At 34.6% G+C, this 13,748-nt stretch overlaps 1 protein-coding gene across 4 annotated transcripts in view; it reads left to right on the top strand.

The window, feature by feature from the left end:
* The window catches only part of LOC110442726 (serine/threonine-protein phosphatase 6 regulatory subunit 3-like), a 37,990-nt gene that overhangs the window by 8,071 nt on the left and 16,171 nt on the right, over window positions 1-13,748 (top strand). For all 4 annotated transcript variants that reach the window (XM_021486489.1, XM_021486481.1, XM_021486497.1 and 1 more), the window contains exons 6-14: window positions 3,056-3,193; window positions 3,642-3,707; window positions 6,938-7,050; window positions 8,014-8,127; window positions 8,359-8,488; window positions 8,892-9,050; window positions 9,267-9,392; window positions 9,945-10,009; window positions 10,250-10,368. In XM_021486489.1, coding sequence (XP_021342164.1) covers window positions 3,056-3,193; window positions 3,642-3,707; window positions 6,938-7,050; window positions 8,014-8,127; window positions 8,359-8,488; window positions 8,892-9,050; window positions 9,267-9,392; window positions 9,945-10,009; window positions 10,250-10,368 — 1,030 coding nt within the window. The remainder of the gene's footprint in view (window positions 1-3,055; window positions 3,194-3,641; window positions 3,708-6,937; window positions 7,051-8,013; window positions 8,128-8,358; window positions 8,489-8,891; window positions 9,051-9,266; window positions 9,393-9,944; window positions 10,010-10,249; window positions 10,369-13,748) is intronic.

Genomic DNA, 13,748 nt, shown 5'->3' with positions numbered 1-13,748 from the left:
TCTCCAGTGCACCTATGATGATAATAAAGGTTTTGAAGGGTTTGTCATGGTTGATGTGGAAATACTTCGGTGTAACATAATATGTAACTTTCCAATGAACAGCTTTGTGTCCTATGCAAACATGAAAATATTGGCGGACCAAGACGCACATGTCGTCTTTAGGTGAGGCCGATTTAAACATTGACATTGATACGTTCTGAGCCGTTTGATTTCTTCAAACTATTAACAGATGATTTAATCATAAACTAGAACGTAGCTAAGATATATCTATATGCCGGCTGCGACAGTAAATATATTGAATGACGACCCGAAACCTGTAGCAAATCGCATGCAATTCTTGATAAAATACCTGACCTTTTTAGGTCACCTGAGCTTTGCTCAAGTGACCTATTCTAATCGCTTTTCGTCCGTCGCCGTCCGTCGTGCGTAAACTTTTAGATTTTCAACTTCTTCTCAAGAACCAGTGGATGGATTTTTTTCAAACTTGGTCAGAATCATCCTTGGTAGATGAGGCTTCAAAATTGTAAAATTGGGATTCCTACCCCAACCCCTGGGGCCAGGGCGGGGCCCCAAAGGGAAAATTAATCAATATTTCAAAAATCTTCTTCTCCAGACTCAGAGGTACTACAGTGATTTTCTCTACGTGGAAAGAAAGATCATCAGGGGCTTTACTTAAATTGTAAATTTCAGGACCCCCGAGCTATCCGTTCTCCCTTGGGGAGGGGGTAAAGTTTACTATAGTTTATATAGGGAAATAACACTTTTGGGTATATTTTGACAACTTTCTGTAGGAAATTATTTTTACTTGGTGAGAATTATCCTTGGAGGTAGATGGTTTCAAATTGTAAAATTGAGATTCCTACCCCGACCCCTGGGGCCAGGGCGGGGCCCCAAAGGGAAAATTAATCAATATTTCAAAAATCTTCTTCTCCAGACTCAGAGGTACTACAGTGATTTTCTCTATGTGGAAAGAAAGATCATCAGGGGCTTTATTTAAATTGAAAATATCAGGACCCTGAGCTATCCGTTCTCCCTTAGGGAGGGGTTAACGTTTAATATAGTTTATATAGGGAAATAACACTTTTCGGTATATATTTTATCCATTTTCAGCAGAAAATTGCTCAAACTTAGTCAGAATCATCTTGGGTAAATGAGAGTTTTACTTTGTAAAATTAGGATTCCTGCCCCATCCCCAGGGGCTAGGGCGGGGCCCCAAAGGGAACATTTACCAATATTTTCAAATTCTTATCCATTGATGACATGACAAGTATTGTATTTCACTTAGTTTACATGCTGATTTCCACATCACATCTAAACAATAAAATAAAGCTACCGGTACCTATGATATAACTCAGGTGACCGCTAAGGCCCTTGGGCCTCTTGTTACCTGAGAATCTCCGTGTAAATGAACAGCGTCTTATATCATAAATGAAGTTTATAATCTCTGTTATCATTTGCTTATCACATTTGCTGACAAAAATAATTTTAAAATGATCTTTCTGGTGCTTAAATCCGATTAGTTAAAAGTTTCACCTTTTCTTACCTTTATTACCACCTGTACAGGTAAATACTGAAGCAACTTTAGAATTGAAAACGTTAATATAAACTAGAGACAATAACGAACAATTTTCATATACTTTTAATTCACATATAACAAATATTTTTCAAGTTTTGCACATTTGAAAAATTAAGAAAATTAATTTATATTTCAATAATTAATTCAGCAGTGGTGTCCCTTAACATAGAAATCAATGTAGCAGCCTAAGGGTTAACAGACATCACTAATTATAATTAGATGAATTGCACACTGGTAGTTGTGGGCTATTGTTCACGTTTCCCACCTCCACAGGTTCACACAGTTCACGTCCCCACAGGTAAATCTACCTGCACGGCAGAGTTCGTTATCAGGGTGTCGATCATATGGAACAATTAAAAGCTAGTCTAATGAGGATGAGTCTAATTGGAGAGGGGAGAAGAAGTTATCAATTTGTGAGAACTTGATGTTCCAGTCATATTTGTGTTGTTAGATAGCTATCAATGAGTAACAGTCAAATGCATAGGTAACGTTAAAATGGTAATGCGTATAGCGGCTCAAAATTCATGCGAAATGGTACTGTTACACTTAAAAAGTCTTGGGAGAACACTGACATTTAGAGTATTAGCCCAAAGGCAGATTTTGAAAAATTATGATAGCAGACATATATTATCATTGTAAATATTGAAACTTTTCACTTGTCTCGCAAAATTCTACCCCTGGTCTGCATTCCAATCGGGGGAATTCTCAGCCATATTTCTCTCGTACTTAAAAAATGGAACTGATTATTATTGATTATTATTCAAAATGTTGATACAATTATGTGCTTCTACAAGGTAACCCAAAAAATGTGTTGTCCTTTGTGTCACCACTAGAATTTCAAACAGAAATATTACTTTAATCTACTGACAATTTAGGGTAGTTAGTATATCACTCATAGACTCTTTGACAGAAGGATCTGACAATGTCCACAAAGGCGCAAACATTTAACATTATATCAGTGTTACATGATTCATATTCTTTACCCTGAGGCAAATATAAAATGATGGGAGTATATATTTCTTGATGGGTTGTTAGAACATTTATCCCACTTGTCAAACATTAAAGCTATTTGCAAACAACAAGGTATTCCTTTTATAGCAATTTGAAAACCTATATAATAGTTTAGATCCATGTATTGAGATGATTGCCTTCTGTCATATTTCAATTGGTGTGTTGGGTCTGTTTGTCTGATGTCATCCCTTTATTCTGTTTTGTAGCTATTGTAAACAAGACAATAGGTGTAACAGTGTTGTAAGTGTCATGATGAGTTCCTAACATATTTCAAGTTCATTTTGGCATTTAAAATTGGGAACAGGCAGTTTTTAGTCAGTCTTTGGCTATACAGTTCTAGTTGTGTTTGGTAAGTTCTAATAATTACATACATTTATTTTGATTCCACAGAACACTCTTTTAATACAAGACATGTTACTCCATTTATTTGGACAGTATGTTATCTTATTAATGTTTCATATTTTTCAGATATTTGAATTTTTAAAGTCCAGAGAAGATTTTATTGGGACACTTTTAAAACATATAGGCACCTCAGCAATAATGGACCTTCTCCTCAGGCTACTTACCTGTGTTGAGTCACCTGAAATCAGGAGAGCTGTGATCGAGGTAAGACTAGACTGGTGGGGTGATGTAGTTTTCTGGATAGATATTGGTGGGGGGGGGGGGGGGGGGGTTACTTATAATTAACATCTGTCTGTTCCCTTATTTGTTTGTGACATAGTCGATTAAAGAACAAATGCTATCGTCTAATTTAAGGTTAAGCACAAGGTTATAGATTTAATAGCCCACCATCATCAGATAAGTAAGATGAGGTCACATTAAAATGACAATTTGTTGCATCAACTGTCAACATAACTATCAATTCAGCAGACTAGAGAAAAGAGAAACATTAAAAAGAACTTATAAGACCTTTTGATGATGACATCAAAATCCTTCAAGGATTTCTTTTTAATAATGAATAAATATCAACACATTATTCAGGAATTGATTGAATAAACTTATATGCCTTGTTTATAAAAAAATCTTACCTTGGTAATTTTTTTCATTGTTTCAGTGGTTAAATGAGAACCAGATCGTAGAAAAATTAGTTGGATGCTTTAAGACATCAACTGATGAAGATGTAAGTATGTAATACCCAAGAGGAAACATTGAAAACAGGATAAGAAATATTGGAAGGTTACTATTTCTCGTATTGGACAAATATCTGTAAGAAAGCACTCATGTTGGCCTGTATTAAAAACATATCACTAAATTTTCATTGTCAAGTTGTCATGTCACGACGAAAACAATCACAAGATTTACATTCAAATGGTGCATGTCAAGCGTGAACACTTACTGAAAAATTGCAATTTTCTCATAACTTATTGACTCTAATTGATATGTAAAGCCTGACTCTAAGAGAAATATGCTTTAAAGATTATAAGACACTTTCATATCCAGGGGTGTAGGATAGGGAAATTCCACCCGAGGGGTTTTCAAATTTGGTAAAACCAAAGGATTTGACAAGGGTTTTGCCAAATTTGAAAATCCAGAGGGTGGAATTTCCCTATCCTACCCCCTTTGGCATGAAAGAGTATTTTTCTCTCATTCCAACCACCAGAATAAGCCCAGAAACCATGAAAATGCATTTGGACTGGCCACCATTTTGAAAATACCAATTTTTCCCCTGAGCTTTTTTTAGACGAAAACGAATCAGCCAGTCAGATTAAGTATGTCCCATATTTGCACAGATAAATAAATCACATCTTTTAAAGGGACATAACTTGAAGAGCCATTTTTTTTTTATGAATGTATGTATTGTATGCACTTCCACTTATGTTACCTCGCTATCCCCATATTCCTAGTCCGTTCCAAATGTCCAGTTTGACCACTTGAATTGTTCGGGAAAGCCCTGCTAAAAATAGCGCTGATAACGTCACCTGACTAGGCAGTAAACACGAACAGTCTGGGCGAGATGAAACGGTTTCCAAAGGGGCACCTAGAGAGGGGCGTCTGGCAACTGCAACTTCTTACCGCACTATGAAACCAAGTAATATGATTTCTAAGTCTGTATTCAAACTTATTGAACAGTAGTTATTCATCATCAGAAGTTAATTGCACACTTGCCAATATTCAGAATTTAAATTAATTTAAACTTTAAACATGTTTGTTGCCAATAAAATTGAACAAGGACTGGGGCACACGTTTTTAGCTCACCTGCCCGAACGGCAAGTGAGCTTATGTTATGGTGCGGTGTCCGTCGTCCGTCTGTCCGGCGTCAACTTTTTACTTGACCCACTTTCAAAGTCATCTGTAAGGGGCTTAACACCTTTCTTTAACCATGGAACAAACCTTTCTGTAAAAAGAAATATTCACGAGACGAATATCCCTTTTCAGATGTTTTCGTAAAGTGCATATATGCAATGACAAACTACACGCTATAAAAAAGAGAAACGTTTGTGATTTATTTTTTTACATTGTGCAACTCCATATCTTTGGCCATTTTATTTTTCTATACCATGCATAAAAATTTATGTTTACTCTCTTCTTACCCACTTTCACTGTCTCCATACGCTAACACTTAGTAAGTCATATTAGCCATCACACACACTAAACTGTATGGCAAAACCACTATGTGTACATGTAGAACATGTGTCAGATATGGGACGTGTTGAGCTACTTGATAATTATATTTTTTCAATACTTTTCATAGATTAAAGCATTCTTGTCAATGGACCCTTTTTTATGTTGAGCCAAGTTTTCTTTAATAATTTCATTTTTGTCCGAAACAGAAGCGTAGTTATCGGCAGCACGTGCCATTTTTACAACGTAAACAAATGTTTCTTCCCCTGTTTTCAATACGTATTCCGATTCTATCTGAAGTCGAAAATCAATTCTTTACAGAGAAAAGGATGTTGCATGATCATACATCATAAGTCAACAACATATGAAAACATGAACTGTTGAAATATTACGATTTAAAAAAAATGTACGCGATCCTATTTACTAGAAGCAGAGACGTATACTTATACGTCTCTGCTAGAAGTAGGTTCTCCTTCCTCAGTTATTCATCCTGGCCCGTCATTTTGACATTTTTAATCTAGCTGCAATAATGTAGCTTTCTGACATATTGCGTTGTTGTGCCAGAGGAGCCGGGTATTCATATTAGTACTAATTTAAATCTTGTATGTAAAAACTAACAAAAAATCGTTTAATTCAGCAATATAATTAAATCATACCATTTTACTGAACCCGGTAATATTATAAATTATGTAAATCTAAAAGCGCACGTATCTCATTTGACCCCGATCCCGAGTACCGTCAGAGACAGAATACGCCGTGGCTATCACAACAGTTAACCCTTGGAGGGCCTCATGACAAAATCAAACTAACCAGTCACTTATCCTAAACCACTGTATAATTATAGAAATACAAAGTAAACTCTCTCAGATACATGCCCATTGACATATTAAACTAAGTTCATCTGTGTTCAAACTCGGACAAAGATACTAGCAAGGTTTATAGTTTTAGATATTTATTCATAACATAAACAGCGCTAGCATTTCTGTCGATTCCATTTCAGCTTAACCAGCTATCAGGAAGAATACATGCACCGTACTAACTGCTAGGGCAGTTATTCTCTCCTTAGAATACTTCCCACCTGTAATAATGATTCCGTAACGTACTCCTTGCGCTATCTTTTGACCATTTGTTAACTTTTCGCTTCATAGCTGACATGGTACAACCCTTTTCGTTGGCTTACTTCACACGGCCAGTCATTTTGTTTACAAAGAAATGGTGTGCAATGCGCATGCGCTAGTGGAGGGAAATCCCTGAAACAAAACGTTGGTCAGACAGGTAGAAATACCAATGATTATCTTAGATTTAATAATTTTTATGAATCTATTTCAGCCAAATCCGATCGTTATTTTCCGTAAGGAGTCTCACTTGATATGTTTATGTAGTATTTGAAAAAAAGACACAAAAAATAGTTACTTCAGCGTGATGCCCCTTTAGCGTGTAGAGTAAATATATCCTAAAAGGTTTTAATTTCATCACATCGCCTTTTCCTCATTGCGGCATCGGAAAGTTCCAAATTTCGTGACGTCACATCATTGTTTCACGTCACGTGAAATGGGGTGCAGGATAGATATTTCTTACACCTCTTTCTTACCCTGAATAGCTCTATCTTACACACAGAGAAATGAGATAGATATGAATTCCACTCTCTGATGTTCTCCAATCTCAGATGGCAGTGGTTGAATTGTGAAAACTTCTTATTAGTTGATCCGAACTGACAAATTATATAGCAATTATATTTCCTGAATATAACAGCTTAAGTTGCATTGTTCATATTTTACTTGGTTACAGGTTCACTGCAATGCAGCCCAGTCTCTATGTGATATTGTACGGCTAGGGAGGGAACAGCTGTCACAACTACAGGACAAGCCAGAGCCGGACCCTCTGCTCAACACAGTGGAAATGTATGTAGTAATAATGTCATAACTGTTTATCCCACATATCTCAATAAAGGTAATCAATCACAAATTACAAATTTGTATCATTTTACCCAAAATATTTAATGTACCTATGATAAACAATTTCAAAATGAATACAGTGATCTTTTTTCACCTGTAAATTTCGCACTCCATCACAGGGGTGTACTTTTTCTCTCCCAATATACTAGTCCAGGACTAGTAGATACTCTTAGTCCACTAGCCTGAAATAGATATCTGCTAGCCCGACAATAACCTACAAAATAGAGCAAGCTGACAAGATTATGTTATCTATTTTCCTTGAAAAAATATAATTTTATTATATGCTATTATGAAGCCAAATTGATTGTCTTTAAACCTATTAAACCTTTAACAAAAAGAAAATTTGTCAGCCATCTGTCAAGGTTGTTTACAACTATTTGTTAGGAATTAATAAAGGGATCATGACCAAATATAGTATTAATGATCGTTTTAGTCTCTAGTTTTGCTTGCTTCAATTTGACTGAATAAATAAACAAGCAACCAGGCCATTTTTGATTTTCTGTGAATATAGTACTTAAAGGTTGTTAAGCTATTTCTTGGATGCATTTGTGTGCTGATCCCTACTTGAGGCCATATCTAAATAACAAGTTACTTATATTTCCAGTTGGACTCAAGAAAATGTTAGCAAACTTTCTCAATTGCAATCGCATCATGATTCCCAATGAACTATTGTTATCGGGAGCTGTAATACAGTAGCATACAAGTGGTACTAGTATGCAAGTAGTCAATTTTATGCATAAGGAAAATATGTTGAAACATAATTGTTGTAAATATTTGTTCTTGAAGTTCACTGTTTTTATAATGGCCTCGATGCAACTTAAGATCACTGCCTGTAAAAATATGCTGACTGCAAAAAGCGTTTTTGTTTGTGTAAGGAAAACAATTACAATTGTGACTTCTTGATTACAGGGAGGAGACCGTGTCTGACCTGCTAAGCAACATGTTGGACACTGAACGCAATGAGTCTGTTATAGTCAATGGTTTATCTGTGATACAAACACTTTTAGAATTTAGAAAACAAGGGTGAGTACTTAGAACTATCCACTTATTCTATATTTCAATGGCAAGTCTTGGAGAATTTCATTTATTATTCACTTCGATGACTGAAAAAAGATGGTACTTGAAAAACAGTACTGTAATAATATCAGAATTGATATTTTGTTCATGCACAACTTATTTATATAAATTTTGTGTTATATTTATAAGAACAGTTTTAAATCCGACATCTCAATATGGTTGTTTGTCTTGTTTCAGTCCTGAAGGATCGACAGAACATATTTCAACACTAGACACAGAACGATTAGCCCAAGGTGTTAGTAATGTTTTATTAGCAATTACACCAAGACTACGTGATTTCCATAATTTACTCCTAACTCCACCCAAGGTAGGTATCCTCATGTTATGTTTACTACACATGTTGCTGCGCACTGTTGTTTTATAATCCTGTTAAATTCACACAGCACACTGGAATTGAAGTGGTGTTATATGCTTTAAATTTGTCATTTGACTATGTTATGAACTGTGATTAAATGTTACACAGTTTATGTTTAGCATTGATGTGTGTATTATAATATCTTCATAATATATGATGTAATCCTTCCTGGATCTTTGTTATTGTCAAGATTACAGATTAAATGTAACAACATTTTTCTGTACAGGATTTTCGAATAAAACAGTTACATATCCAATAGGCAGACAGGCATGTACTTTATGAATTTAAAGTGTCTTCTATACATTATTATGTGTCAATTCAGCATTATTAAATTTGTTGTTATTTTTCTTTGCAGCAAAAGTTTTGTACAATGCCTACGTCAATAGGAACGCTTGAGCCACCGCTTGGAAACACCAGACTGCAGATAGCTCGTCTTGTATCAGCACTCACTTTAACCAATTCCCATTCTGTTACAGTAGAATTAGCCAATTTGGGGACCATGGGGGTTTTAGTAGTAAGTATTCTAGTAGAGCTGCACCAGTGATGATGTTCTGTTGAAGAAAAAAATGGATTTTTTTAATAATATGAAAAGACTTTATATAAGCTAATTAATCAAAGTTTAAACAAAAAAATACAACCTATTGTGATGGTTCCTATTGAACCAGCTATTAAAGTGGATTCAATTGTTGTGATAATACTCCAAAAGTTTAGTTCAAAATCTTTTTTGCAGGATTTATATTTCAAGTACTGTTGGAACAATTTTCTTCACACGCATGTTTCACAATGTATCAACACTGTGTTATATAACTCTCCTATTGAAACCGAAGGAAAGAAGGAGCACCTACTTTTAGTCCAGGTAAGGTTGAGATGAGTAATGACAGTATGAAGGAGGGGACATAATCCAGTACCATGTTGGGAATTGGTTATGAGTGTTAGAGGCCTCTTGTTAGTGTCAAATAAATAATGAATCAACATATTAAATGTGTAGTTCTGATTATGTAAAAATGTATCTGACTTCAATGTATGAATAATGTTGTGTACATATTAGCGTTCTTTTGTTTTATTTGATGGGGGTATACAGTGTTTGTTACTCATGTCTCTCTCGGCCTATTTTAGAGTTATCAGTAAATTCATTTCTTGGTATAGTTTCATCAATCTTTATACAAAGATCCCTTATGAGAATACCTCGAGGGCAATGTCACTGTTGCCCCATAATAGAAAAACTTTGTCAACACTACTGACTTAAATTCTGAACAATTTCTAATTTTCATCAAACTTCATAAGATGAATATAAAAATGACATTAGGAGGTAACTTGTAGCAAATCTCGATATAAAGATTTTGTGTGTAGAAAAATACCTTGACGTTGCAATTTGATATAATTATTGAATTGCTATCTCTTTATTCAGTTATTTTCAGAATTCCACCTTGTTCAGCGAATAATGGATGTGTGGGAGGAAAATGATCAGCAACAGTGAGTTCTTGTTCTCATTAAAGGTTAAGGTTTCGTGGAGTTATTAACGTCTTCACAACAGCTAAGTTGATATGGTGATAGTGGGGGTTGTTTACTATTTTAGATTTATACAAAAATCTTCATTTTCAGAACAAAATGTTTGCTGCTATGATTGTAAGATATTGGCTAATATTATAAGTTTAAAAAAGTAACAAGCATCAACACTAGAGCTGATTTTCAAGTAAACACATTATTTTGTAGAAGTCGAGAAAAGGGTAGACGACGAGGCTATATGGGCCACTTAACCAAAATAGCCAATGACGTGGTAGCTGTTCTAGAAAAGGGTGAAAACACAGACTTACTCAAGGAGCAGATCAATGGTTTGTATCCTGATTGAGAATCGTTAACAAAGCATTAATCCTAAAATAAAAGGTGTATAGGTAGTGACACCAATATTGATGTAACTTCAAAAGTATTATTATGACAAATGATGGTTGTTTGCATTTGCTTTTAGAAAAGCCTTTGCGTTATTTTCCAATTAGTCTTATTTTTTTAATATTATTTAAGCCATTTTTCAGATTTTTTTCTTGAAAATATGAGAATTAAGTTTTCAGCAATGTTTCAAAATTTAATTTCCATATAGTTATTCCATATAGATATTTTACAAATGCCATGTCTCATTAGTTGCTATCATTTATGTATTGTATTCATGGCAATTGTTTTACTTTTTCATTTTGACAAATTTTTGTTGCATAGAAATAGAATTTCTTTTTTAAAACCCATGTCAATTTTATAAAAAAAAATCACACAGACAGCCATGTGTATATGCTTTTTAGGTCACCTGAGACAAAGTCTCAAGTGACCTATTGCGATCGCCTTTTGTCCGTCGTGTGTCCGTAAACAATTTACATTTTCCACTTCTTCTCCAAAACCCCTGAACCAATTTCAATGAAATTTTGCAGGGACCTTCCATGGACAAAGGTCAACAAAAATAGTTGCCGGTTTAGTCCTAAGCCCCCCGGGGCCTTAGGGGCTTGGCCAAAAAGGGTCAAATTGACTGAAATTTCAAAAACTTCTTCTCAAGACCCAGATATGGTAGAATCAAATACTCTTCATAGATGGAAGGGTCTTAAGGTGCTTAACCGAAATTGTGAATTTCTTGACCCTGGGGTCTCACATTTCCCCCTGGGGAACTTTACTATAGTTTATATAGGGAAATCACATTTTGGACCAACATTTGTTTAATTTCCATTGGAAGTAATTCAATTTGGGTTAGCATTATCAGTATTAGGTATCAGTTTGATAGTATGTACCTATGAGCCCTGGCTGACCCCCAGGGGCTGATGGATGGGGTGAAAAAAGGGTTGAATTGACTAAAATTTCAAAAATCTTCTTCTCAAGACCCAGATATGGTAGAATCAAATACTCTTCATAGATGGAAGGGTCTTAAGGTGTATGACCCTAGGGTCTCACGTTTACCCCCTGGGGAAGGAGGGGGGGGGGGGGGGTAAAATTTATTATGGTTTATAATGGCAAATGATACTTTGAATATTACATGTTAATAACTTGATTGGAATTATAACCTTGAATTGACAGTTTGATACTTTGAAAATTTTGAGCCAGCCCTACCCCCAAGGGCTGTAGGGTGGGGCTCAAAGGAGTCAGTGTGCTAAAATTTCTTCATTTTCCTTGTTAAGAATCAGAGGTGCTAGTTTCAAATCCTTTTTAGTCTGAAATCTGTATGCTAGATATAGAGTAAGGTGGTTTTATTGTTTTTTGTCACTTTGAATAATATTTCTGTTCATGTTAAAAACAAAACCAACTCTCTGTATAAATATATCAGGTGCCCGTTAAGGCCCATGGGCCTCTTGTTATATATAAAAATGCAATGAAAATGATGCTGTCCTTGATGAAAATTTCACAATTTTGTACATTTAAAGTTAGATCAACAGTCCTTTCCACCTTTTGCCCTTTTCATACGTTTTGGGTTAAAGACAATCATGTCAAGCTATCACACATCAGTGAAAGCTCTACATTTTTCTTTCTTCATAATAACAGTTAAGAGCAAATTGAAAGAAGATAGCATAATAATCAGAAAAAGAATAAAAAGCATTTAACTTGGCTAAGTTGGTATCCATATTCCAGATCTGTGGTTATATTTTGGGCTTTGTATTATTATGAAAATGATATTTCAATACACTTTGCTAGATTTTCCTCCAAATGTAATGTGCTTGTTTTCACAGCTTGTTAAATAGTTTCTACATCCAGATTGGTATGTAAAATTGATATTTTACAGTCCATCTTTGTTATCATTTACGATATCACATCTTATCATTGTTGCATGTGAATCGCGGGATAGGCAATCCAGTTTAAAAAAAGAAATCTGGTCTGACCATACAGTTCATTACAATAAGACAACAGATATTCTAGAACTCTAGACAAAGTGTTCCATTGCTCAGTAGAAGTCTATGTTTAAAAAAGTGACATTGTACTCATATAAACTACCTGTATGTTAAAACTATACACATATATATACAAGGTTGAAATGTGGTAACTTTAGATAGCTCACACTTAGAATCTGTAAATAAAGCAATGTTGAATTAAAACTATACATATATATATACAGAGTTGAAATGTTGTTACCTTAGATAGCTCACACTTAAAATCTGTAAATAAAGCAATGTTGAATTAAAACTATACACATATATATACAGAGTTGAAATGTTGTTACCTTAGATAGCTCACACTTAGAATCTGTAAATAAAGCAATGTTGAATTAAAACTAGACACATATATATACACAGAGATGAAATGTGGCAACTTTTGATAACTCACACAAAATCTGAGAAATAAGTGGGAATCTTGAAAAAAATAATTAATTGAGGAAATCAGAAATATTTGCATATACATGTACTCGATGAATCAGGAATGAATATAGAACATTAATATGGAATCAGGAATACTAATTTGAAGAAAATATGATGTGTGTTCATATAAAATGTGCATTTATACAATAAAAACAAAACGACATCTTATCCGATGTCGCAGATAGCAGTCTTTTGTTGTTGAGAACTTAAATTTCCGCGATCTTTTCTGTGAAAAGAAACTGAACAGTATTTGTTTTTTTATAACAAGACTGGCATGTTACAGTATTTAAACCTGTATGTACAATGTACACTTATAATCCTTATTCTTTATGTCTGTATCATTTATTCTATAATACAAATCTCCCAAGATAGAATTTATAAATTTCTTCATTGAATTATAATGTAACACATGTACACCTAGGCAATTGAAATATTTGAAAAGCCTGCATAATGTATGTTATATTGAAACAGTTGGACAATAGCTAGCCCCTCAATCAGGTCATTGGTAAACATAAAATGAGCTTGTATTGCCATTCAAAACAATTCTACCAAAGCCCTGATAAGGGGCTAGATCATTACCTATCTAAACCTGTTACCAGGCGTATGACCACCTCCCAATATCCAACCCCTCCAACAACATAGACAGTTTGCTATGAAGGAGTTGGACGAGGGATTAACAAGTGTAAACAAGTGTCTAGGAATCTGAATATAAATTCATTATCAAAATCCAGTCAGGATTACGAAGATTTCACTATTTGCTTGTCTTGACAATCTCTGTAGCATACATTGAGATATGTCATGCTTATTGATATGTCAATATCTTCAGCTACAGCATAAAAATATATCACTCCATTAGTTAGTATCTTTTAAGAGTTGGTATAATAATTTGTCCT

Source organism: Mizuhopecten yessoensis, unplaced genomic scaffold (genome assembly GCF_002113885.1).
Source record: "Mizuhopecten yessoensis strain PY_sf001 unplaced genomic scaffold, ASM211388v2 scaffold1923, whole genome shotgun sequence".
Lineage (NCBI taxonomy): Eukaryota > Metazoa > Mollusca > Bivalvia > Pectinida > Pectinidae > Mizuhopecten > Mizuhopecten yessoensis.
This window is presented reverse-complemented; position numbering and strand designations above follow the sequence as displayed.